Source organism: Phaethon aethereus (assembly GCF_964289735.1).
Source record: "Phaethon aethereus genome assembly, chromosome: 7".
Lineage (NCBI taxonomy): Eukaryota > Metazoa > Chordata > Aves > Phaethontiformes > Phaethontidae > Phaethon > Phaethon aethereus.
The window spans coordinates 25,647,686-25,670,480 of record NC_138583.1 but is presented as its reverse complement, the minus strand read 5'-3'; the positions used below and the strand labels follow the sequence as shown (position 1 = coordinate 25,670,480).

Sequence of the window (22,795 nt, the reverse complement as noted above, 5' to 3'; positions counted from 1 at the left end):
TGGGGAGAGGTGCCCCAGCAATGGAGCCCATGGGGACAAGCCCGCAGTGCCCTGAGATGGCTGGGAGCAGGCCATGCTGAGACCCAGACTATGACTGAGCCCTGGCGCAGGATTAGACCCAAATCAGGACTAGACCCAGATTGGGACTGAGCCCCTGATCAGGGTCAGAGTGGGATCAGTGTCTAGCCCTGGACTAGGACCGGATCCAGACTGCGATCGAGTCCTAGACCAGACCAGACCTGACCTGGATCAGGACTGGGCTGGGACCCAGATTAGCCTCAGGTCAGGGCCGAGCCCCATAGCTACACCGGCCCCACCGGGCTTGGAGTCGCGGCCCCAGGTCGGTGCCGAGCTCCACGCCCAGACCGCTCGCGGGACCCAGAGCACACCCACGGGCCCGGCCCCCGGCCCCCGGCTCCGGCCGGCCCCGCCGCGGATGGGACCCCGCCGGCCGGGCCGGGCCGGGCGGGGTGGGACCGGACCGGATCTGGACCGGACCGCCGCCGCTTCCGGGACCGAGGCCTCTTCCGCCCCTTTGCCCGCGCAGGGGCGGGGCTTCTGCCTGTGCTTTCTATCCCGTCTTTTCTGATTGGCCGCGTGCTAGCGCCGCGGGTGAGGTCACGGCGCACCTGGCCGATTCACGGAAGCGGGGTGTAGTGTAGGGCCGAGCTTGGCGGTCCCGCTCCCCTGGCTCGGCCCGGCATGCAGGCGGTGGAGCGGGACGGAGCAGCAGGCGGCCCCGAAGGGGCGGCGGGGGGCGGTGAGGCCCCGCCGGAGCCGTCGTCGCCCAAGGCCGCCTCCGCCTTCGACCTGCTGGAGCTGGTGCGGAGCTACCGGCGGCTGGAGCTCTACCTGGAGCCGCTGCGGGATGCCGCCGAAGGCGTCCGCTCCCTCCTCCGGTAGGTGCGGGCTGGGCCGGGACCGAGACTGGCCCTGGGGCCTCGCCTCCCTCACCCTCGCTCCTCTCCGCAGGTGGCAGCGGCCCGTGTGCTCCTTTCTCGTCTGCCTCGGCCTCAACTTCCTCCTACTCACCCTCGGCCAAGGTGCGTGTGGGGGGGACAGGGCTGATGCCCTCCCTGGACCCCCGGGCTGACGCTGTCTCGCTTCTTCCAGCCGCCTGGTACTCGGTGCTCGCCCTACTGGTCGTAGTGCCGGCCCTGCTGGGCTACCTGCAGGAGATGTGCCGGGCCCGGCCCTCGGAGCCGGAGCTGGTGCGCAGGAGGTACCACAGTGTCCGCCGGGAGGACTTGCGCAGGGTGCAGCTCTCGCGGCAGGAGGCCATCGCTCAGGTCAAAATCTTGTGAGTCTCTGGAGCACTCCTTGCTGCGGGGCTCCTGGGGCCTCTGCAGCCAGGAAGGCTTCTCTGTGCTGTGGAGGGCCTGGGTTTGTGCCAGCCTGGCTGCTGTAAAGCATATGAATGTGGGGGAGCCAGGGTGTGTGTTTGTGGCACCTTTTCATGACTGTGGGGTCTCATTCACAGCCTGATCCAGCTGGAGGGGTTCCTGAGCGGGATGTGCTGCAGCTGTGAGGCAGTGTACCGTGTACTGTACTGGGAGAACCCCGCCGTCTCTTCCCAGTGAGTAGTACCAGGTCAGGCATCCTGTGGGCAGTGGGCTCATTGGGGAGAGGGGCCCGGCCAGGCCTGTGGAGCTGCATTTGATGTGTTTGGTACTTGGAGAGTGCAGGTGGAGGAGCAGATGAAGGAAAAGGGCTTGTGCTGTGGTGTGAGTTGCCCTGTCTCGACCGTAACGTCCTGCTTCTCCTTCCCAGGTTTTATGGGGTGCTGCTGGGCTCTGTCTGCATCCTTTACCTGCTGCCTCTCTGCTGGGTCCTGGCCATCCTCAACAGCACCCTCTTCCTGGGCAACACTCAGTTCTACCAAGGTAAGAGACCTCCCTGGAAGTGGCCTGTGTGGGATGGGTTGGGGAAAGGCTTTCTGAAGCCAGGGATCCTGCCTTGGACCTCTCCCAGCACCCTTGTGTGAGCCCAGTCTTCTGCCACAGGACCTGAACCCACACGAGGGTAATGATGTCCTAGGGATGGTACTAAGCAGCCCAGGTTAGGTGGTGGGGTCCTAGGGCTCAGGTGTAGGGGAGAAGAGTCTCACCGATGTGTGTCCTGGCCTGGGTGCTGTTTCCCGCTCTTCCCTGCGCTGTAGCAAACAGGGGCCTGGCCATGCAGCCCGCACGTGAGCATCACCACACCTCTTGGTCCTTGACCCTGCTCTGCAGGACTTGAAATACTCTTGATGCCTGTGGCAACGTATGATGCAGGCTTGAAAGTGTGCTGTCAGAAGGGAGAAGAGCTGGAGGTGCTCCCTGTTCTGTGGCACATACTGGAGGAGGGTTGGATGAGATCTGTGTGACTGAGCTGTGACTAAGGCCCCTACTGTTCCTTATCCTGAGCTGGGGCAGGTGGTGAGGTGTTCGTTGCTGCTATAACTTTGATGTGTGAGCAGAGGAGGGCTCAGGGTACCTAATGAGTGAAGGTTATATGAGCCAATGTCCCACCTTGAGCCCTTCAGCTCTTGCAGCTGGCTTTTGTGTGGTGGGGCTTAGAGCAAGGAAGTGCCACTCTGCTCCAACTGTGTTCCTTTCTTACCAGTGATAATGGAGCTTAAGGCCTCGATCGAGCAGTGTGTGGGCACCAAGCCCCTTGAGAGCACTCCAGAGCCTGATGAACCGCTGCCAGCTACTGCTCCCCTGGATAGGACCCCCACACCCACCAGCACAGAGGTGAGATAGGGGCAGGACTAGCAGTTGTGGGGTGGGAGCTGCAGGATCAGCCCTTTGGTCTGACTGTGCCTGTGTCCCTCCACCCACAAACTCCTTCCAGCTGCCAGCTTTGCTGGAAGCCTGTGAGCCCCTTCTCAGTTAGTGGGGGGCTGCCCTGCTGCGCTGGGGGCTTGGCTCAGTCCTTTTGCTGCATGTAAGGGTGCAGTCTGGGGAGGCAGGGGCTCACCTCACCTTCTGGGGCTCATGTCTTCTTGTGGGGGCCTGGTCCTTTGTCCTGGAACCTGCTGCAGAACTGTGGGCCCACCTTTGGGCAGGGGTGGGGGTACAGCAGGACTAGCTCTGTGAATTTCTTGCAGGACCTTACCCCTGGCAGTGTGGAGGAGGCGGAGGAGGCAGAGCCTGATGAAGAGTTCAAAGACGCTATTGAGGTTTGAGGCTGGTGGGGACGGGCAGCTGAGGTGGGAAGGTGTAAGGATGTTGGTGGGCAAGCTGTGTGCTCAGGAAGGGTGGCTGTGGGGCTACTGACTTCATCTGTACTGCCTCTCCTTTCTGTCCCATGCTGCGGGAGAAGGAGACCCAGCTGCTGGTCATGGTGAGTACTGCCATGTCAAGGTGTGCAAGAGGGGCATCTCTGCCCAGCTGGAGCTGGCAGCCTTTGCCTTGTTTGCTGGTGGCTTGTGGCGATGCCAGGTGGAGCATCCTGCCTGTTGGGGGCCCATCTCTGGGGTGGGCTGCCCTGCAACCCTCGAGCGTGCCCCCAGCCACCCCTCCATGCTCTGCTCTTTGCAGGAGGATGACGAGAGCTCTCAGTGCTCAGCAGACTTTGACCTCAGCCTCCCGGACAACGGTTTTATGAGCAAAAATGAGGTGATCCGCAGCAAGGTGTCACGCCTGACTGAGCGTCTGCGCAAGCGCTACCCCAGCAACAACTTTGGTAAGGCTGGGAGCAGGTGCTGCTTGGGGGAGCTCAGCAGAGTGGGGTCTGTGCTGCTCCCAGTGCTGACCACTGAACTTGGAGCGGACAGAGTGGTGTGGTACCTGCTAGGGCTGTGCTGACATCTCCAATAACCTCCCCCTCCATGGGCAGGATGTTCCCAGCCCTCATAGGAAGGGCAAGGATGGCAAGGTGCAGCAATGTCATCTCCAAGCAGAGCCTTTGTGACAGCTGTGGGTGTTCCTGTACTTCTCACAGTCCCAGGCAGCACAGCCCTGCCTGACCTCTGCTCTCTTTCTTCCAGGGAGCTGCACGGGCTGTGCAGCCACCTTCTCTGTGCTCAAGAAAAGGGTGAGTCTTCGGCTTCTACCCCAGCTTGCTGCCTGCACCTGGGGCAGAAGTGTTGCACATGTCTGGCTTGCCCTGGATTTCTCTGGCAGCTTGGGTGGCTGGCCTCAGTCAGAGCTCGGCAGCAGATGACTTCAGCTAAGTGCTGGGTGTTGTCACATGCCTAATGGTGCCAGGGATCCCTTGTGCTGTGGAGCCTTTGTCTCTTTACTCTTTGGAAGCTGCCTCAGGCCAAACCCGCGTGTGCTGGTTTAGCCCATTTCCTGTGTCCTGGGAGCTTTCCGGTGAAGCAGAGCGTGGGTCTGCTTGTGGGAACTAGAGGAGCAAAGGCCACCCCTGTTGTCTTCTCTGAGCCCCTGCATGTGATGCTTGGCACACAGTCCCCTGGGCAGTCCTGGGAAGGATGTGTCTCTTGTCCCCCCCCGAGACTCATGTTGCTGTCTTTCTGCTGCCTCCCATTCTCCAGATTTGGGGCCCCCTCCCCTTACTCCTGAGTTAGTCTGAGATATGTCTGGGACTCCCTGGAGCTCACTTCCTCCTGGGTTACAGCATAGGAAGTGATATAGTGTTGTTAAACCTCATGGAGCCTGTGCTCACAGTGCTTTCTTGGGCTGGGCACAGGCTGATGTTGGAGCATACTTGAATGCAGATCCAACGTTAGGCCTGGGTGATTTGTCTAGGTGTTGCTGGCAGATGACCCCTCTGGTGTTGCTTTTGGGGCTCAGAGCTTGCACCCACTCCCCTTCAGCAGGGAATGCTGTTAGCAGTGCTCTGACCCTGGAGCTTGCCAGGAAGGGCTGGGGGTGGGCCCGGAGTAGTGTCTCACCTCCATCTCTCTCCACAGCGGAGCTGCAGTAACTGTGGGAATAGCTTCTGCTCCAGGTGTTGTTCATTCAAAGTCCCCAAGGCTGTGATGGGAGCCACGGGTGAGTAGAAAGGTGGTGGAGGGCAGAGCTCCTGCTCCCACTTGCACTGCCTGCTGCAGGGATTTGCCCCAGCCCTGGTGGGGAGGGTAGATGGGACCTGCCCAGTGCAGCCTGGCTTGGTACAGAGCAGTGGTGGGTGAACAGCTCTGTGGCTGGGCTCCCTAGCCCAGAGTGGGGAAGGGGAGCATCTCTGACACCTGCTTTCCTTTCCAGCCCCAGAGGCTCAGAGGGAGACGGTGTTTGTGTGTGCTCTGTGCAACCAGGTGCTCATCAAGTGACTGAAACAGGCCCAGCCAGCTCCTGGGTCCTGCACTGGCTGACACTGGGGCAGCAGGTGCCCTTGCATCTGGGAGCCTGGGCCACTTGGTTCCCGTCTGGGGTCACCCTGATGGAGGACACTTGTGCTCACTGTTCCTCCTGCCAGCGCCTGGCTGGGGGCAGACCAGCCCTCCTTGCCACACAACATCTGCCACACCAGCTGGGTCCCTGCAGCACAGCCTTGCTCACAACTGTGCCCCCCCATCCCTGTGGCTGCCCGCTGGCAGCTGCTCCAAGCCCTGGGTGCTCCCTGGTGCTCACTGTGCCCTGCCACGTACTTGCCCAGGCCCTGTGGCCTGGCTCAGTGATGGAGGAGCCATCCTTCCCACTTGTGGTCCTACCTCCACCTTCTGGGTAGGGCCGAACAGCCTCAGGGCTCTGTCCCTACCTTTCCCAGCACTGTGCTAGGTGAGTGTGTTTTTGAGATCGTCTGAGCTCTACCTGCATCCCCAGGAGATGTGGTCTTTGGTCCTGGCTCAGCTGAGACCCTGCTAGTCACTCCTGTGCTCCTTGGCCTCATTGCCTTGCAGGTTTAGTCTTTACTCGCCCCATACTTGGCTGTAGCGCAGAGGAGGCAAGAGGGTAAGTTTGGGCTGGGCTGTGTGGCCGAGTCTCCAGCTGTAGCATGAGAAGAGGCATGTGTTGGTGCTGCTCTGTGCACTTAGTGACTGCTGCTTTCTACTACAGATTAATATATAAGTGTATATAGAGAATGACCAATAAATCTCTTGCCCTCAGCTGGCTCTTTCTTGCCCCAGTGAAAGCTGTCCTAGCCCCACATCACCCTGGCACCTCTGTGGCCTTGGCCCCACTGTCCTGCACAGGGTCACGGAGAAATGGTGCATCTCTGCCACCAGCTCTCCTTGCTCACTGGGGTTTCCATCTTCTGTCACGCTGTGGCCTTGTTTGCCCTCTGCTCACGGCTGTGTGCAGCTGCCCCTCCATGGCTGTGCCAGGGCCAGATCCTGCTGGGCTGGAGCCAGGGAGAAGCTCAGCTCTGGCAGGAGCTGCCAGGCTTCCTCTCTGCCTCCCAGGGCTGCTCCTTCCCTTGCCCTGCCCAGACGGTGGTCCCGGCAGCTGCCTGCGTGCACAAGGGTGACCTTTCCCTGTGTGAACAGCAAAGCTCCCAGCTATCCCAGGAATGTGACCCTGGCTGCTGTGCAGCTGGGAATGGCCGTGGCCTGGGTCCCTGCCAGCCAGCTGCAGCTTCCCCCCAGCCAGGGGATCTGGGGGGGCCGGTGCTCTTGGGCTGGCATTGCCCAGTGCCCACCAGGCTGGGACACCTACCAGCCTGAGAAGGTGCTGGGGGCCAGATCTTGCTGCTGATTGTACACCCCACCAGCGTGGGAGCTTGCATGGGGCAGCCCCAGGAGCAGCCTGAGCCCTCGTCAGCCATGGGCTCGTAAACTGCTTCCTCAAGCTGTGCCCTATGGAAATCCAGGGAAAAGTTGCAACTCAGCAGTGATGATGAGGATGGGTGTGCTCCAAGGCCAGGGCGCGTGTGGGGGGCTGGCATGCAGAGGGCTCAGCAGTTACTGGGGGCAGCGGAGCAGCTGTAACATTGGGGAGGGGGATGTTTAGCACCTCAAGAGCTGTGGGGGTTGTGTTTGTGGGTCAGGTGTATTTGCAATGGGGCCAGTACTGGTCTGCAAGGGGCTGGGGGCGGTTGAACTGTAGAGCTCAGATGGCCTACTGTGGGAGGCAGAGACACCTTACTTGTCTTTTTAGACAAAACACTTGGAGTGATGAGCGCGATGGCTGTGTATGTCTAAACGCTCCCTGGAAAGATGTTAATGATGGAAAATACAGAGGGCTACAGATAAACTTGGGCTGTGGGAGATGGGGGTTTTATTTGCGCATTTTAAGTTGTGCAGTAAAATGACATAATTGATGATGTTTATTCCTATGGTAGCATGCTCAGCAGCCTTGCTCTCAACATACCATCTAAGAATATTTGAGTGTTTTCCCCAGTGTTTTTCCACATTGGCCAGGGTGGAGGGTGGGGGCAGTAACCGCCTGCCCCCGGTGTGGAGGGGGGCAGAGTGAGTGGGGATCACCCTGGCGTGGGGCAGGTGCCCAGTGGCCTTGTCAGCACAGATGTCCCGCAGCCTCAGTTCCCCTCTTGTCCCAGGAGGCTCCCCTGCGGCGGGGCCAGCTCCGGTGCGAAGCCGCAGTGTCAGGCAGCCAGGAGCTGGGTAAATATCCTGACGGCCGCCTTCGTGTCTCCATTGCCTGGCAGGACGTGGGGGTGCAAGAATGCACTGGGTAAACAGGACTGGAGTGGGATTGGTGCAGACGGGCGGCCCCCTTGGCTGCTGGGACTGGGGGGCTGCTGGGGCAGAGGCAACCCCTGCTCTGGGGCTGGGGGAGCTGAGCTAAGGGGCAGCATCCTGGTGCTGTCAGAGGGGCGAAACTGAGGGCTGCCCCCGTCCCAGTGCTGCTCGGGGGGTCCGGGCTGTGGCAGGTGGGTGGCTGCGGGCAACCTTTTGGGAGGAGGCTGGAGGCTGTGGGGTGAGAGGTCTGGCAGCCGAGCGGGGCTGGCTGGGAGCTGCAGGCAGGGCTTTCAGGTGGTGTGGAGATGGGGTGCCCAGGGATGGAGGTTGCCTGGTCCAGGATCTGCCCCCTGCTATGCTGGGTGCTGGGCTTTTCACATGTGCCTTCAACTCCCAGCCTGTGGATCTGTCCCCAGGGGTGATGGAGGGAGAAACTTCTCTGGCAAATATCCCAGAGCCAGCTGTGGGGCTCCAGCAGTAGTGATGCCCCTGCCTCCCCCCTCCCTCCTCCTCATCTCGCCACCCTCCCAGGCTCCCTGAAGTGACAGGGATGCCTGAGTCTCTGAGAGCGCTTCTGACCACTGGGAACCTCATCTGGGCTCTGGGCACGGCACCTGGAGCAGGGCTAGAGCTGGAGGCCAGGGTGACCCTGCTGCCCCAGGCTGCCCCTCCCAGTGGGAGAACTGGGACCCCCCTCCCATCCTTCCTGGAGTCCCTGAGGGAGCCCCAAGGGGCGGTTGCCCATGAACCACAGGGAACTGGACACAGGTGGAATAATTTACTGTGGTGTGGATGGGCAAGGGGTGCATGGGCTGGGTCTATGGCAGGGGTGTGTGTGAGGGATGCAGCAGGACTGGCCTGGGGGGCTGGGAGATGGACACCCCCCCACACACTGAACCAAGTGGGAAGGGAAGGGTGGGGGAGCCCAGGCAGGGGCCATGCCGCTCCAGGTATGTGGTCTTGAGGGGGCCAGTCTGTAGGGACAGTGGGGCAGGAGGGACCTGCCTCGCCTGGGGCGGGTCCCTGCAAAGGTGGGATAATCCAGGGCTGGGCTGTGAGCTCAAGGTGAGGGCATGGGATGCTTTGGTGGGCTGGAGCAGGGATTTGGGGGGTACTGGGGGTTTGGGGCATGTCATCAGGGAGGTGGGCAGGGGACACAGGGTGCAGAGTAGGGGGTCTCAGGTGCAGCCAAGGGGTCCCAAGAGGGCCAAGCAGGGATCCTAAGTGCAGGCAAGGGTCCCTGGCATGCTGGGCAGTGGGCTTGGGAGTAGCCAAGGGTGTGGGCAGGGGTTCTGAGAGCAGAAGAGGGGTCCCAGTGGTACAGAGCAGGGCTCTTGGGATGGGGTAGGAGTCCTGGCTGTGGATCAAGGCTCTCATGAATGCAGCTGGGAATGCTGAGGGTGCAGAACAGGGTCCTGGGGCACAACCAAGGGGATGAGGGGAGTAGAGTCGGGGTCCTGGGTTGTAGCATCAGGCCAGTGCAGGAGTCCTAGGACAGGGCAGGATGGGCAGAGCCCTAGTGCTGCCCAGCCCCATAGAGCAGGGGGTGGTAGAGGGGGCAGGGGTAGGAGAACATGAACTTGACGGCAAACTTCATCTCCTTGTTGTGCTTCTGCCAGGGGTAGACAGCGAGGAGGAGCAGGCGGCCGCCCACCTTGCGGCCCATCACCAGGAAGCTGCCGCTGAGGCTGTCAAGCTGGGGGCAGGGGCAGGTGCCCGCATTCCTCATGTGCAGCACCATCTTCTTGGTGTCCTTGCGCTTGAGTGGGCCCAGCTTCAGCACCTTCTTCTTCTGGGCAGCCACCAGCCGCCGCTCCCCGTTCTCCTCTGTCATCTCCTTGATGCGCATCTTCACCACTGTGTGGGGCAGCCATGGGGCACAGTTGGGGGGGTCAGGGCCAGGCACCTGTGCAGGACAGGGTGCAGCCTGTCCCTGGGGTGGGACCCAGAAGAAGGGTCTTTGGGGAAGTTACTGTGTGGGGAGGGGAAGGGGCTGTTGGGGGGGGTTCAGCAGAGGCTCCCAGTGACCCTCCCAAATGTTGCATTCTGTCTATACCCCCCCCCCCCAATGTCTTCTCCTGTGGTGTACCCATCCCATCCACACAGGGTCCAAGGGAATGGCTTGGAGGGGTCTCCCATGGGGCTGTCCCTGTACAACCGTGCCCTCTAGCCAACCCCCACCTGGGCTGTCAGAGCTGGGGGAGGCAGCCTGGGGGGACAGGAGGTGGACCCCTGCACTCACCGAAGTCACTGGAGCACATCTGCTCCATCATGCCATCCGCCTTGTGTTCCATCTCACACTGGGTACAGATCTTGGACACTGTGGTGAGAGACCAGCCCCTGTCACAGCTCCCTGTCACCTGTCACCCAGACCAGCTCCGCAGGGACATGTTGGGAGAGCCCCAGCAGCTCCTCTGCTCCCTGGGCAGCTGTGCTGAGGTGGTGCAGGGGTACAGAGCACCGCGCTGGCCAGCATCCCAGCACCCCAGCACACCTCCCCGGAGAGGACGGGGGTATGGGGACACCCTTCATCCAGCTGCTGACACTTTCAGGCACAGCAGCAGCAAGGGTGGCCACAGCCTGAAGGGTGTCACAGCCCTGATCCTGACACTGGGCTGCCTTTGGGTGATGAACCCTCAGGGTGACCTAAGGGGACAGCCACCCTGTGGCAGGGGTGTGGGGCTGAGACCCACAGGTGCATGATGCTCTTTGCTGCTGGGATGGGATGCGGTGGGAGGAGAGGGACACAGCTCTGTGGTGGGTCTCCCAGTGACTCCCACCTCATCCCATGTTCGCCCCCAGTGCTGCTCCCATGGCTGCTCTGCTCTCCCCTGCCCTGGGGCAGCTCTGTGCAGGCAGCTGGGTGCTCGGCTCCCCTGGGGCCAGTGTACCTGGCTCTCCTGGGCAGGCAGCGGTGCCCAGCTCACGCTGCTGGTACTGTGCCCACTCGTGCCCTGCTGCAGACAGAGGGTCCTTGGCCAGCACCCCGGGCTCTGCTTCGAGGAGTGCAGGGGCTCCACAGGGAGACCCTGCATGTGGGTCCCCAGCTGCATGGGGACACGCTGATGACAAGTGCCCTGCATGCGTCCCCATCCCATCACAATGCCCTTCCTGCTTACCTGGCGGCGGGGTGGCCTTGCTGTTCCCGAACTGGACGGCAATGCAGAGCTCGTGGTCGGAGGGGAACTTGCCACAGTGCAGCATCTCGGGCCAGGGGAAACCGTAGGACTCCATGACAGGCGCGCAGGAGTCACGCACCACCTCGCAGAGGGAGCGGCAGGGGTAGACGGGCCGGTCGAGGCAGACAGGGGCGAAGAGGGAGCAGAGGAAGAGCTGGGTGTCGGTGTGGCACTGCTTGGCGAGCAGAGGCACCCAGCTGCTGGCCTGCTGCTTGGCCTCAGCCATGGTCTCGTGCTCCAGCAGGTTGGGCAGCCGCATGCGCTTGTAGCCCACATCGCGGCAGAGCTGCATGTCGGGCGGGATGTCGAGGCACTGCGGCTCCCGCCCGTAGAAGCGCCCGTGGGGCAGGCCCTCGGGCTGCCAGCCGTAGTAGTCGTAGTGCTGCCCGCCGCCCAGGGACCCTGCCAGCACCAGTGCCAGGGCCAGCAGCGCCGTGCCCCGGCCCCCCAGGGGACCACCCGCCTGCGGCATCACCACTGCCCGCCTGCCGCTGCCGGCCGTGCCTGCCGAGCAGGACGGGAGCGCGGCTCGGCACGCTGCCTGCTCCCTTAGCGCCTCCCACGCTCGCCGCCCTTTCTAAGGAGCCCGGGGAGGCCTCGCCAGCAGCCAATCTGCTCTGGCTGCCGGGCCCCCTGGGGCTGGCCCCCGGGCCCCACGCCAACCTGCCCCGCCGGCCACCCCGCTGCCGCTTGCCCTCCCGCCCCGCTGCCCAGCCCTGCCTCCTGGGGCAGCCAGGTGGGTGCCCAGCGCTGCATGCCCCTCGCCCTCCCAGGGAGCCCCCTGCATGCAGTCCCCTCAGCCCACCCTGGCTCCATTTGCCCCTGGGGTGATGCCCTCTGGAAGGGCTGGCTTGCCTGCCCCATGGGGATGTGTTGTGTTATCCACCAGCCCCTCTGCCCCCATCCCGCCTGGCACCCCAGAGGCACGCACTGCCATGGGGCAGGGGATCCTGGTTCCTACCCTGTGCTTCCCCCTCCCTGGCCTCATGTGCCCCATGGAGTATGAGTTTGGGGATGCTTGGCATGTAGGGGATGGAGGAGCAGGACACCCCAGAGGCTTCATGCTGCAGCACCGGGGGCAGCTGGGGTACCCATGTGCCAGGTGCCATGTGTGGCATCAATACCAAGGCAATGCCATGGGCATAGGGTCCTTATTCCTTGTGGGTGGCCTTGCCAGCATGCACCTCGGGCAGCCCATGGTCTGCTGGGCACAGGTGTAGTGGGGGTTACATCTCCCAGCAAAGGGCTTGCACCCAGGCTCTGCCAGTGCCCGGGGCACGGGCAGAGCTGGAGCCCGAGTGGGATGAGGGTCCTGCCGGGGCCACATTCCCCCATCCCCTTGGAGACCTGGGTGGGCCAGGGGGTGCAAGGCTCAAATCTGCATTAGAAACACATTTGTCTGCAGGGGTTATCTGGGGCACCTCCTCCCCTTCCTGCGATCGATGCCCCTTCCTGGCCAATGGGCTCTGGGCCACCTCTGGCCCCTGCCCGCTGGATAAGGTGGCTCTGTTAATGGGCGACAGAGCAAACAGCCCAGTGCAGGCAGTGATAGTGGCTGCCCTTTGCCCCAGGCTGGGGTCAGGGACCGTCCCCCCAGCCCTGGTGGGATCCATCTGCTTTGGGGCCGTACTGGGAACCTCACCCGCACAACCTGCACTTGCCTGCAGCCTGCCTGCCCTGCCCGTGCCCATCATGCTGGGTGTAGCATCCTGTCACCGCATCGCCCAGTGATGCTTGCTGCCGGCCCAAGGGTGGGCTGAGCTCATCCTGCCCCGGCCAAGTGCTGGAGATGGCACCATTAATGCGTAACTGCCGGGGAGCACGATAAGATAGAGCGGCCCTTTATCAGGGCTGCCTGGTAGCAGGAGAGAGGGTGCTGGAGGCATCGGGCTGTCACAGCAGGAGTGAGATTGCCTGGAGATAAACGCTGATAGAAAATAACTAATCCATGATGGATGGGCTGGGGCAAGGTGTAATTGCCATGGGAGCTGGGCTGGGAAGGGGCTGGCGAGGCCTGGGAGCAGGAATGGGGAGATGGAGGCAGAGGGAGCCTGTGTGGGCGGGGATGGAGCTGCCAGTGTGTGGGATGCTGAGCACACCTTGCCCCACGGGTGTGTGGTGTCCCCAGGCTGTGCCGGTGGCACTGCCAGCACTGGTGCTGTCCTGCTCTTGGCCACTGATGGCTCCTGGCTCACAGCCCACCCTGTGCCCCAGCCTGGTCCAGCCCCCAGCACCCACAGTCCCTCCCAGGAAGGTGCTGAGCACCCTGTACCAGCTGGCACCCCACCAGATGAAGGCAAGGAGGCTGGTGGGGCTGGGGGGGAGCGAGGAGCTCTCTGCCAGCTGGCCTGGTCCCCCCGTCTGTCACGATGCCTTCATTAGAGCCACCGAGTCACCTCCTGGCAACACGGCCACGCTGGGGGGAGCAGGGCTGGCCCCAGGAGAGGGCTGTCCGTCCCCTGCTCCTGCCTTGCCAGGTGTCCAGGCAGCCTCGTCCCCGAGCTGAGACTGTGCCTCCGCTCTGGGGGATATCTGCTGCACCCCCATTGCTTCCTTAACCCGCTCCACCTGGGATGTCCCACGGGAGGCAAATCTGGGCCGTACCCTGGAGAAAGGGGTGGCCCCAGGGCAGCCAGAGCTGGCATCCTTCCCTGTGTCCTGCCTGCACAGGCTGCTCCAGTGCTCACGCCCCTGCACAGCCGGTTGGGGGACTGGCACTTGTGCCTGTCACTCCGGGGAGGTGGCTGTGCCACCGCCTGTGTCACCCTTCACGGCGGCGAGACCGGAAGCGGGGCTATGGGGGCTGCCCACTCCACGGTGGGGACCTCAGGGACGGCCGTCCAGGGCGGCATGGTAAGCGGACGTCCCCTGGGGGTGCCCCCTTGCCACTCCGGGCCCTCCCCAGGGACCTGTGCCTGGTTATAGCACAGAGCAGGTCTGAGCCAGGGGAGCAGGAGGCTCCCGGGAAATGAGATGCTGAGCATCCATCTGGTCCTCCCCCATCGTGTCCCCGCTCCCTCTCCTGCCGCAGCTTTGGGTGCTGCTGACCTTGTTTCTGTGGGCAGATGCATGCCCTGGGCCTGGGTGGGCTCCCTCCCATCCTCCTGCCCTCCTCATCCTCTCATCCTCCCTGGCCCTGTCCCAGCCCCACCGCAGGCTCCTGGGACTCCTGGCTCCCAGGCCATGTCAGTGCCAGGCGTGGGCTGCACCCGCCACAGAGCAGGGACCCTCGGAATGGGACAGCACACCGGGGCTGGACGTGCAGGGACATATGTCCCGGGATGTACAGCAGCTCCCGGGAGAGAGCACCGTGGCATGGGGGGCAATGTGGGGCTGGGTCCGTGGGGATGGCCCTGCCTGGGGGTGGCCAAGGGAAGCTGTGGCATGGCTGGGGGCACTGTGGGGCCGAGCTGGCCTGGGGGTGTGAGACCCGGGGGGGACAGGCAGCAGGCAGGAGCAGCAGTGGCCATGCATTTGCCCGCCGCCCACACACGCTCCTGCTCACCCGGCAGCCCCAGGAATGCGGCTGGCAGCACTCCCGGCCCATCTGCGGGACCTCGCCCTGGCACCCTCCCAGCACCCCCCGCAGCTCCTGGCCCTGCTCAGCTTCTGCCAGGCTGCACACAGACCCCCTGTTTGCCGCCAGACCCCCCGGCTCTGGCCTCCGGCCCCACTGTGTGGGGCAGGGCAGGAGGGCATGTCCTGTGTGTGGGGACGCCTCTGGGGAAGAGCCCCTTTGCCTTGCAGCATGGCACCATGCATGGGGCCATGGGCACCCTCTCTGCAGTGCTGCTCGCCCCCCCCAACCTGGGAGGTGGCAGAAGCCACCCACATCTGCTCCCAGCACAGCCCCATCCCCGGTGCGGGGGCAATCCTTGCACAGCCCCGGCTCCCAGCCGGCACTTTTGCCAAAGCTCAACCTTGGCACCTTCCTCCAAAACTGCATCCCCCTCTGCTCACTTGTTTGTGGGAGGATGCTGTCCCCCTCCATGCAGGGTGTGCTGGGGGGCTGCCCCCACCCTCTGCGGGGGTTCCCAGTGCAATGGGGTCCTGGCATCACCCATTGGGATGGACACAGCTGGATGTGGCGGTGCTGTGGGCACCGCGGAGGGGTGCCCATCCTCAGGGTGCCCAGGCTGTAGGGCCAGTGGGCCACAGTTGGGGGCAGTCTCCATGTCCTGCATGAAGGGGCAGGTCAGGGCACTTGGAGCTGTTTTCCAGTGGCTCCCAGCGTGGGAGACATGCCTCCCCGACACTGGTGCACACACCTGGCGTCTCCCAGGAAAGGTTATCGGCTAATCACCCTGCCCCGCTGTCTCTGCGTGCCTTGCAAATGTCACCGTTGTCCTCGCTGGGGCGATGAGCTCATGCTCCCCCCACCATTAATGAAAGCCCCCCCAGCACCGTGTGAAGAAGCTGCCAGGACCTGGCTGTGCCGTGGCCCCTTTGAAGCAGAGACAGAGCTGCTGACAGCCCTGATGGGCTGGGGAGGGTCTCGGTACACAGCAGACACAGGATGGGGCCCCAGGGGTGGGTTGCCGGCTGGTTGCAGGGCTCCAGCTGGCCTCCATGGTCCCCAGCCACAGTGCTGGGACTGCAGGGAGGGTCAGGGTGCCAGGACGGGGCGCAGAGCCATGAACCTGGGGACACGCTGGGGACACCCCCAAGTCCTGGCCTGGGAGCCAAGTGTGGGGGCTGGACCAGGGGCACCGCTGCTGCGGTGTGATGGGCACAGGCACGCTGGCTGTGCGGGGCTGGCCATAGGGACCCCAGACGTGCCCCACGCCTGTTCTGTGGGGCCAGGGGCAGGAGCCCTGGGCAGTCAGCCAGAGCTAGGGGCGAGGGGAGGTCTGCAGGGTCTGTCTGCGGGACAGGTCAGAGCCCCCTCACTCCAGGCGCAGGGGAGCACCAAGGCAGGGGAGTAAAGGCAGCTCCAGCAGCAGCAGTGTGCCTGGTGCCTACCCCCACTGCCAGGCAGCCTAAAAATAGCCCCTCGGGGTTCAGCAGATGGAGCAGAACAGCCAGAGCCCTGTTGCAGCAGGCACCCTGCCAGTCCCCCGCACAGTGCTGCAGGCTGGGGGGACAGCAGGGCCACGCAGCACTTTGGGGCTGCCCCAAGCCCTTGCTGTCCCTGGTCCTACTGGCTGGGATCCTACCAGCTATGCCAGCCCCCCTCCATCTCTGCCATGCCCTGCTGGGAGCCATGGCATGGCACAGCACGGCACAGCATGGCACGGCATGGCAGCAGCCTGTCCCCTCTGCATGGAAACCAGTAGGGTCTGTCCCTGCTCTGGTTAAAACTGGAAAGCCCACGATGGAGCATCCTGCATGGGGAGCTGGCAGGCCCTGGTGGGCTCTGGAGATGCCAGGGGCTGCGGGCACCACAGGCAGGGCCAGGGGCTGTGCAAAGATGGGAGCACTGTGCGGCGGGTCCAGGCTGTCCATGTCCTGCCTGCCACTGGGCAAGGCAGGGTAGTATGGCTGGGAGAAGATGGCTCCTCATGATGGGGTGAAGATGTCCCACCAAGGGACACTCCTTGACACATGCCCTGGTCCTGCAGACAGCAGGTCCATGGTTTGTGAGGCAGCTGGAGCATGGAACCGAGGGTCCAGCGCCTGGGCTGGGTTGGTGCAACCAGGGAAGAGACATCCCTGGGGCAGCAGCACAGGGTGCAGCAGATGGGCAGAGCCTGGGGCAGCAGGAACAGCTGGGCCCCCCTGGCTGCTCTCGGCCCCTGGCCATGGCATGGAAGAGCCATCTCCTGGCAGGCGCAGCATTGCCATGGCAACTGGCAGGGTGCTGCCAGGTGGGCACATGAGCCCTGACGTGGCGGTGACACACAGCACTGGAAGGAGCCAGGATGCAGGGCCTGGGTTTGGGGGCATCCGGGGACACATGTGCATGTGCATGTGCGTGCCGGGGGATGCATGGGGGCTGCAGGCAGATGCGGGCATCCGAGTGCATGCACGAATGCCTGCGTCTGTCTGTGTGCATGCACGTGTGTGTGTACATGGGAGTGTTCACCCCCCCCTGCGGGGGTCCTTTGGCTCTGTGGCACCATCTGGGCAGGGTGCACCCCACTGCTCTGGGGTGTGGGCTGGCAGGGTTGCTCTGAACCATGGGAGCAGCAGGTTCCCCCCAAAAGCTATGGGATCCGTAGCTTTGTGTTTGTGTGGGAGATGAGCCCTTCAGCTTAGGTCCCTGCCTGCCATGTCCTTTGGTCCCTTAGTCACAAACCCTGCCACACTCCAGCATACAGTGGCTGCCCACCAGCCACCCCAGGCCTCTGCTTCCATTTGCTTTGCCCACAGCCTAGGGTGGTGCTCAGGGCAGGGAGCGGGAGTCAGACGAAGCTGCCCCTGTTTTGTCAGGGCCCCTGTGCCGCAGGCAGATGACTGTGCTGTGTTAGCAGCCTGAGCAGGCGTGCTGGCAGGGCCCCGTGCTGCCTTCAGCATTGCCCAGGTGTTGAGGGAAGGGCTGGCTGCTCTCCTGCCTGATGTGGGCCCTGTGCCCAGCCACCACATCCCTCCTGCCCCACCATGGCCCCAGCTGTGAGCACCCCCTCCTTTGCCTCTCGGGAGAGCCTCTGTTCCCCCCCAGCTGGCATTTCTCCGGTTCTAATTGAGCTGTCAGTGGGCAGAGATAACATGGAATTTGTTAGCTCTCCTCTTTGATGTCTGCCCGCGCTGCGATCACAGTACCCGCTCCAGAGCACAGCACCAGCTGCAAATCCTTTCAAAACAAACAGCTTCAGACGAGGCCCCTCGGCACGGCAGGCTGCCAGCCCCATGGTCGGCCCCCCAAATCCCGACCGGGCCAGCCCCACGGCCGCCCAGGCCCCAGGTTACCTCCAGCAGCCCCCCCTCGGCAGCCAGTTCCCCCTGGGACCTACAGTCGCATCCCCTCGGCAGCCGGGCCCCGGTAGCCGCAGTGGTGCTGGCGGACACCCGGGACCTACAGCAGCAGCCCCGCCTCGCACCCCCCCCCACACTCCCGCCGCTGGGGCCAGCCCCGGGGCAGCCGGACCCCGGTACCGCCGCCCCCAGCAACGGGGCCGCGACCTCCAGGGACTCCGTGCCGGTAGCGGCGGGCGCCCATCCCCGCCGCCTCAGGGCGGGCCGTGGCGGCCCGGGCGGCTGCGCACACGGGCGGCCGGGCCCGCCCCCGCCGCTCGGCACAGCAGCACCGCGGACAGCGCCGGTCCCCCCGCGCGGCTCGGCACGGCACCGGTGCCCCCCGCTCCGCCCCGGTACAGCCCAGCCCGGCCCGGGCGGGCGCACGCCGCGCCATGGCCACGGAGGTGGGTGCGCGGCGGCACGGCGGGGCGACGCCGGCAGCGGACACCTCCCGGCGCCGGGCTGCGGCGGAGCCCCCCCGTTCTGCCCGCCCCTCCCGCTGCCATCGGCTGGCCGGGCGCGGGGGAACGGGGTCCGCGGGGGGTGCGCTGGTGTGGGAGGGTGGCGTGGGGCTGCGGTCCGCGGAGGGTGCGCTGGGGGGGTAGTGTGGGACTGGGAAGGGTGCGTGGTATGTGTGCACGGAATGTGGGGTGCCTGGAAGTGTGGGAGGGTGCGGGGGGGGCGGTGCAGGATGCCCTTGTTGGAGGTAGCAGTGTGGGTCTGGGATGGGGTGTCCCGGGAGGAAGGGTGGCTGTGGGGCTGGGGGTGCCTCTCCCAGATGCCATGGGTGGGACCCAGGACAGGAGCGAAGGGTATGTGGGGGACACAGCAGGCGGTGGCCCCATGTCACCCAAGGGGAAGCACAGGGAGGGGTCTGACACCCGCCCTTGGCACAACCTGGCCTGTCCATCCTTTTCTCCAGCCCCCTCAAAGCTGCCCTGTGGCCCAGAGCCCAGGGGGCTGGCATGGGCCCTCATACTCTGTGGGGTGCCAGGGCTGGCGGGACTGGGCTGCGCACCTGCCGCCGAGGCTGCCGACCCCATTTGTGCAGCCGCCCCGCTGCAGCCGGCTCACCTGCTGCGCTGCCGCTGCAGCCGCGCTGCTGGCAGCCCCCTGCTCCCGCTCAGCTCGCTTCCCTCTTGCCAGGAAGCTGCTGGGGTGTCTGCATGCTGGGGCACTGCTGGGGACAGGGGCCTGTCCCCTCCCCAGGCTGTGGCCTACCAGGGACACACACCCACATGTGCAGCAGCTGGTGCAGGCGAGACCAGGCACCAGCCCGGGGCAGGGAGCGCACTCGCCCACCCTCCAAGCAGGGAGCTGCCGCGGCATCCTCCCCGTGCCGCCATCCTCCCCTCACCCCTGGCTTTGCATCTCTAGTGCCGAGCTGTGCTCACGGCATTACACAGCCCGTCCTGGGGACTCCCTGCCCCGGGGTGTGTGAGCCTACAGCCTCTGACACTGGGGGAATGGCAACTGCTCCCTGGGCCTCCAGCTCCTCAGCAAGGGATGCCTGGCACCCCATGGCTGCACCCCCCTGGCTCATTCCACTGCCCCCCAGGTGCACAGCCTGCAGGAGCTGCGGCGCAGCGCATCCCTGGCCACCAAGGTCTTCGTGCAGCGGGATTACAGCGACGGGACCACGTGCCAGTTCCAGACAAAGTTCCCCCCTGAGCTGGAGAGCCGGGTAGGGAGCCTGGCAGGCCAACCCCTATGTCGGTGCCCTGTGGGGGTCAGGGAGGAGAGGGTTCTGAAGGCGTGGGGCCTCCGTGGGATGTTGTAAGGCCCTGGGCCAGCTAATGCTGCTGGGTGCAAGCAATCGCAGCCATCTTGCCCAGTCTGCAAGGGCTTGGGTGCTCCTGGGGACCAGGAGGCCCTGGTGAAGGGCTGCAGGCTCAGCAGGTCTTGGCATGGGCAGGAGGTGGGCAGGGGACAGGGACCTGAGGCATCAGCTGGGCAGGGAGAAGAGGGTTAAGTGCTCCCCAAGTCCTCCTGGGGCTGAGGACAGGGCAGTGCTGGAGGTCAGCCTCTGGTCAGACTCTTCTTCACCCCAGTTTCTGCTCTAGATCGAGCGGCAGCTCTTTGAGGAAACCGTGAAAACCCTTAACAGCTTCTACGCTGAGGCGGAGAAGATTGGGGGCAGCTCATACCTGGAGGGGTGCCTGGCCTGCGCCACCGCCTATTTCATCTTCCTCTGCATGGAGACGCACTATGAGAAGGTGCTGAGGTCCAGGGGAGGGCTCAGGGATGGGCACAGCCGCAGGGTGTGTGCTGGACACAGAGATGGCACAGGGAGCATTGGGGCTGGAGGCCAGAGCAGGCAGCAGTCCTGTCAGGCCCTGAGTATACCTCCATGTGCCAGCAGGTCCTGAAGAAGATCTCCAAGTACATCCAGGAGCAGAACGAGAAGGTCTATGCACCACGGGGGCTGCTGCTCACAGACCCCCTGGAGCGTGGCATGAGGGTTGTATCCTCTGGGCAGCGGGGTGCTGGGGGGATGACAAGGGCGAGCGGTTGGGGGGACAGTGGGTGGTGGGCAATTGGGCTAGCCCATCTCACCAATGATCCTTAGCAGGGCCCAGATTGAGATCTCCATCTATGAGGACCGGTGCAGCAGTGGCAGCTCCAGCAGTGGCAGCTCCAGCAGCAGCAGCAGTGGTGGCGGGGCGGGGGGCCGGTGACTGGCAGGGAGTCCCTGCAGGGACTCGTACTGCCGGGACAGTGGCCTCTCCGAGCTCCGCAGGCTGCACTACCAGAGCACCCGCTTCTGAGCCCAGCGGGGCTGCCCATGCCCCTCTGCCCTGTGCCCCCTGCAGTGGCTCTATCCCTGTTCGGACACACTGCAGGCAGGGGCTGGTGCTGGGGCATCCCAGGTGCTTCCCACCAAGCCAAACCAGTGCCAAGGGGCTCACGCAACCCTCTGGGTGCTCAATGCTTGCTGTCCCTGCCCCAAGCGAAGGAGCTTGCCCTGCCACGGGCAGCCCCAGCTGGCAGAGCCCTGTGTGCCATGCATCGGGGAGCAGTGAGACCAGTAAATCCCCAGGAAGCACTAGGCAGGGGAACATGCTTATCCCCATGCCCGTGGGCAGCGCCAGTCCTTGCTGCACCCTCTCCCTCAGGTGTCCCACTCTTGGTGCTGCAGGGTGGGCTCTGCTGCTGTGTGCCCACTGCCCAGGGTGCCTGGCAGAGCCCTGGTGCTGCTTAATCTGCATGATTGATAGTGCCATGCATTCACCCCAGCCCTGCCCCACGTGCTGCCCATTGCTGCTCCCCAGCCCTGGCCAGATGTCCTCACCCATCTGGCAGCAGCATCCCCACCGGCAGCACCCTTCAGCACTGCCCACAACACTGGCACTCGCTTCTGCTCCCTGCCTGACCCGGTGCCATCCCCAGCCTCACACCCTGTGCCTGGGGCAGGAGGTACAGTGCTGGACAGGCTCCTGCCCTTGTGTCCCGTGCCCTGGGCTCATACGTTGCCCAACATAGCGGTGGCTGAGCTGCGGCATGGGTGAGCCAGGCTCCCTGCCAAGTCCCGGCAGCCCCCTGCCTGCTCTGCCCCATGACCCACCCCAGTGCAGGGAGGGGATTCCTTCCTCTCCTGCTGCTGAACCCTCCCCTTGCATCCTGCATGCCTCTGCCACTAGTACCCCAGTTCTCAGCCTGGCTTGTGGTGGGGACCCTGCGGGGCACCTGTGCCCAGCTGCAAGGTGTGGGGGTTCATGGGCCAGAATCAGATGGGGGCAGGGGGGGAACAGGAGAGTCCCTGTGACATCCAGCACACCAAGAAGAAGAGTCCCTGCCTCAGTGCAGGTCTGAACTGAGCCAGCATTGCTCTCCCAGGGTCCTGGAGGGAGGACCCTGCCCTGTGGGACTCCCTTTGGCTCGGTTGCGGCATGTGTGTGGGGTGGCCCTGGCCCTGCCATTCCAGCTGGGGCCCGCCCTGCATGGAGACCTTCCTCAATAAACCCCCCGCTTCATCCCCTGCAACCTGCCCCACGTCTGCCTGTGTTGGTGGCGGGAGTGGGGTGATGCTGGGAGGCACAGAGCCAGGCTGGGTATCCCCCAGCTCACTGGGGTGCACAGAGCCCCCCAAGGAGGATGAGTATGGGGGATGGGGACAGCCTGTGTAGCAGTCATGTGGCCCCAGTGACAGGGACCCACAGGGAAATCAGTGCAGGAAAGGGTTTATTCAGTTGGCACTGGGTGCAACCGGCACAGGGCTGGGCAGGAGCAGGGGGCACCTGGCTGGGCCAGGGCAGGCTAGTTGCGCCGGCAGCGCCCACCCGCGCCCAGGGAGAAGCCATGGCGGCAGTGGCAGTGGAAGGAGCCGTGGCTGTTGTGGCAGATGTGGTCACAGGGGCCAGGCTGTGCCTGGCACTCATCGATGTCTGGAAAAGAAGGGGAGAGGGTCAGAGCTGCGCCAAGGGTACGGGGCTCCTCTGGCACAGGCAGGGCAGGGGATGGAGGAGGCACGGTGGGGGGGAAGCTCTGGGGCTCAGGGAAGTTGGGGCACAAAGGCATCTCCCATGGCTGCAGTGACACAGCTGAGGTCCTGCCACCACTTGTCCCGAAGGCTGCTGGGTGGCAGATGCCTCCTCACTCCATCAATGCCTGCACAGCCGCAGTCTCCATCCTGCCCCCCCGCCCCGTTTTGGGTGGGTGGGGACCAGGGCTGTGAGCACATCAGAGCACCCCAGGAAACAGCATCCCTGCTCCCCGGGCAGCACGGCCACGGCAGGTGGGTGGGCAGCGGGGGCTGCCGGCCCTGCTGCCTGCAGGTACTCACCCAGGCAGCGGCTGGCAGCAGGATCAAGGGCACGGAAGCCCGGGTGGCAGTGGCAGGCGTGTGCCCCAGGGGCGTTGGTGCAGAGCTGGCTGCAGTTGTGCAAGCCCTGGGCACACTCGTTGATGTCTGGTGGTGGGGAAGAGCATGGCACAGGGTTACAGCACAGGAGGGAAAGCAGCATGGCCCTGTTGTTGCGGTGTGAGCTGCCTGCTGCACCCCAGCTCCTCCAGTGCTGCACATCTGGCTGTGCTCCCAAAGCTGGGAGCAGGGAGGAGCAGGGGCAGAGCTGCCCAGGGCCACCATGAATCCTCCAGCTAGCTCCTGGCCCCAGGGCAGGGAGAGCTGGAGGATGCCAGGGGTGCTCCCCACCCCTGAGCTCCCTCCCCATGCAGCCCCAGGGCA

At 64.3% G+C, this 22,795-nt stretch overlaps 3 protein-coding genes across 3 annotated transcripts; 2 read left to right on the top strand and 1 right to left on the bottom strand.

Annotated features, from left to right (window-relative positions):
* Positions 1-702: 702 nt before the first annotated feature.
* Positions 703-5,221, top strand: ZFYVE27 (zinc finger FYVE-type containing 27; the record flags this gene model as incomplete). Its single annotated transcript, XM_082002123.1, has 12 exons — positions 703-899; positions 973-1,043; positions 1,114-1,300; positions 1,481-1,576; positions 1,771-1,883; positions 2,605-2,735; positions 3,092-3,163; positions 3,307-3,327; positions 3,525-3,669; positions 3,974-4,020; positions 4,862-4,943; positions 5,157-5,221. The coding sequence occupies 12 exons, from the start codon at positions 703-705 to the stop codon at positions 5,219-5,221; spliced, it is 1,227 nt and encodes a 408-aa protein (XP_081858249.1).
* Positions 5,222-9,050: 3,829 nt separating this feature from the next.
* SFRP5 (secreted frizzled related protein 5) lies at positions 9,051-11,479 on the bottom strand (the record flags this gene model as incomplete). The annotated part of the gene is made up of 3 exons (XM_082002601.1): positions 10,654-11,479; positions 9,777-9,854; positions 9,051-9,391 (listed from the first exon to the last, which is right to left on the bottom strand). The coding sequence occupies exons 1-3, from the start codon at positions 11,183-11,185 to the stop codon at positions 9,051-9,053; spliced, it is 951 nt and encodes a 316-aa protein (XP_081858727.1). The 5' UTR covers positions 11,186-11,479.
* Positions 11,480-13,509: 2,030 nt separating this feature from the next.
* GOLGA7B (golgin A7 family member B) lies at positions 13,510-20,522 on the top strand (the record flags this gene model as incomplete). Its single annotated transcript, XM_082002554.1, has 5 exons — positions 13,510-13,566; positions 19,169-19,294; positions 19,674-19,826; positions 19,973-20,074; positions 20,190-20,522. The coding sequence occupies 5 exons, from the start codon at positions 13,510-13,512 to the stop codon at positions 20,286-20,288; spliced, it is 537 nt and encodes a 178-aa protein (XP_081858680.1). The 3' UTR covers positions 20,289-20,522.
* Positions 20,523-22,795: the final 2,273 nt, after the last annotated feature.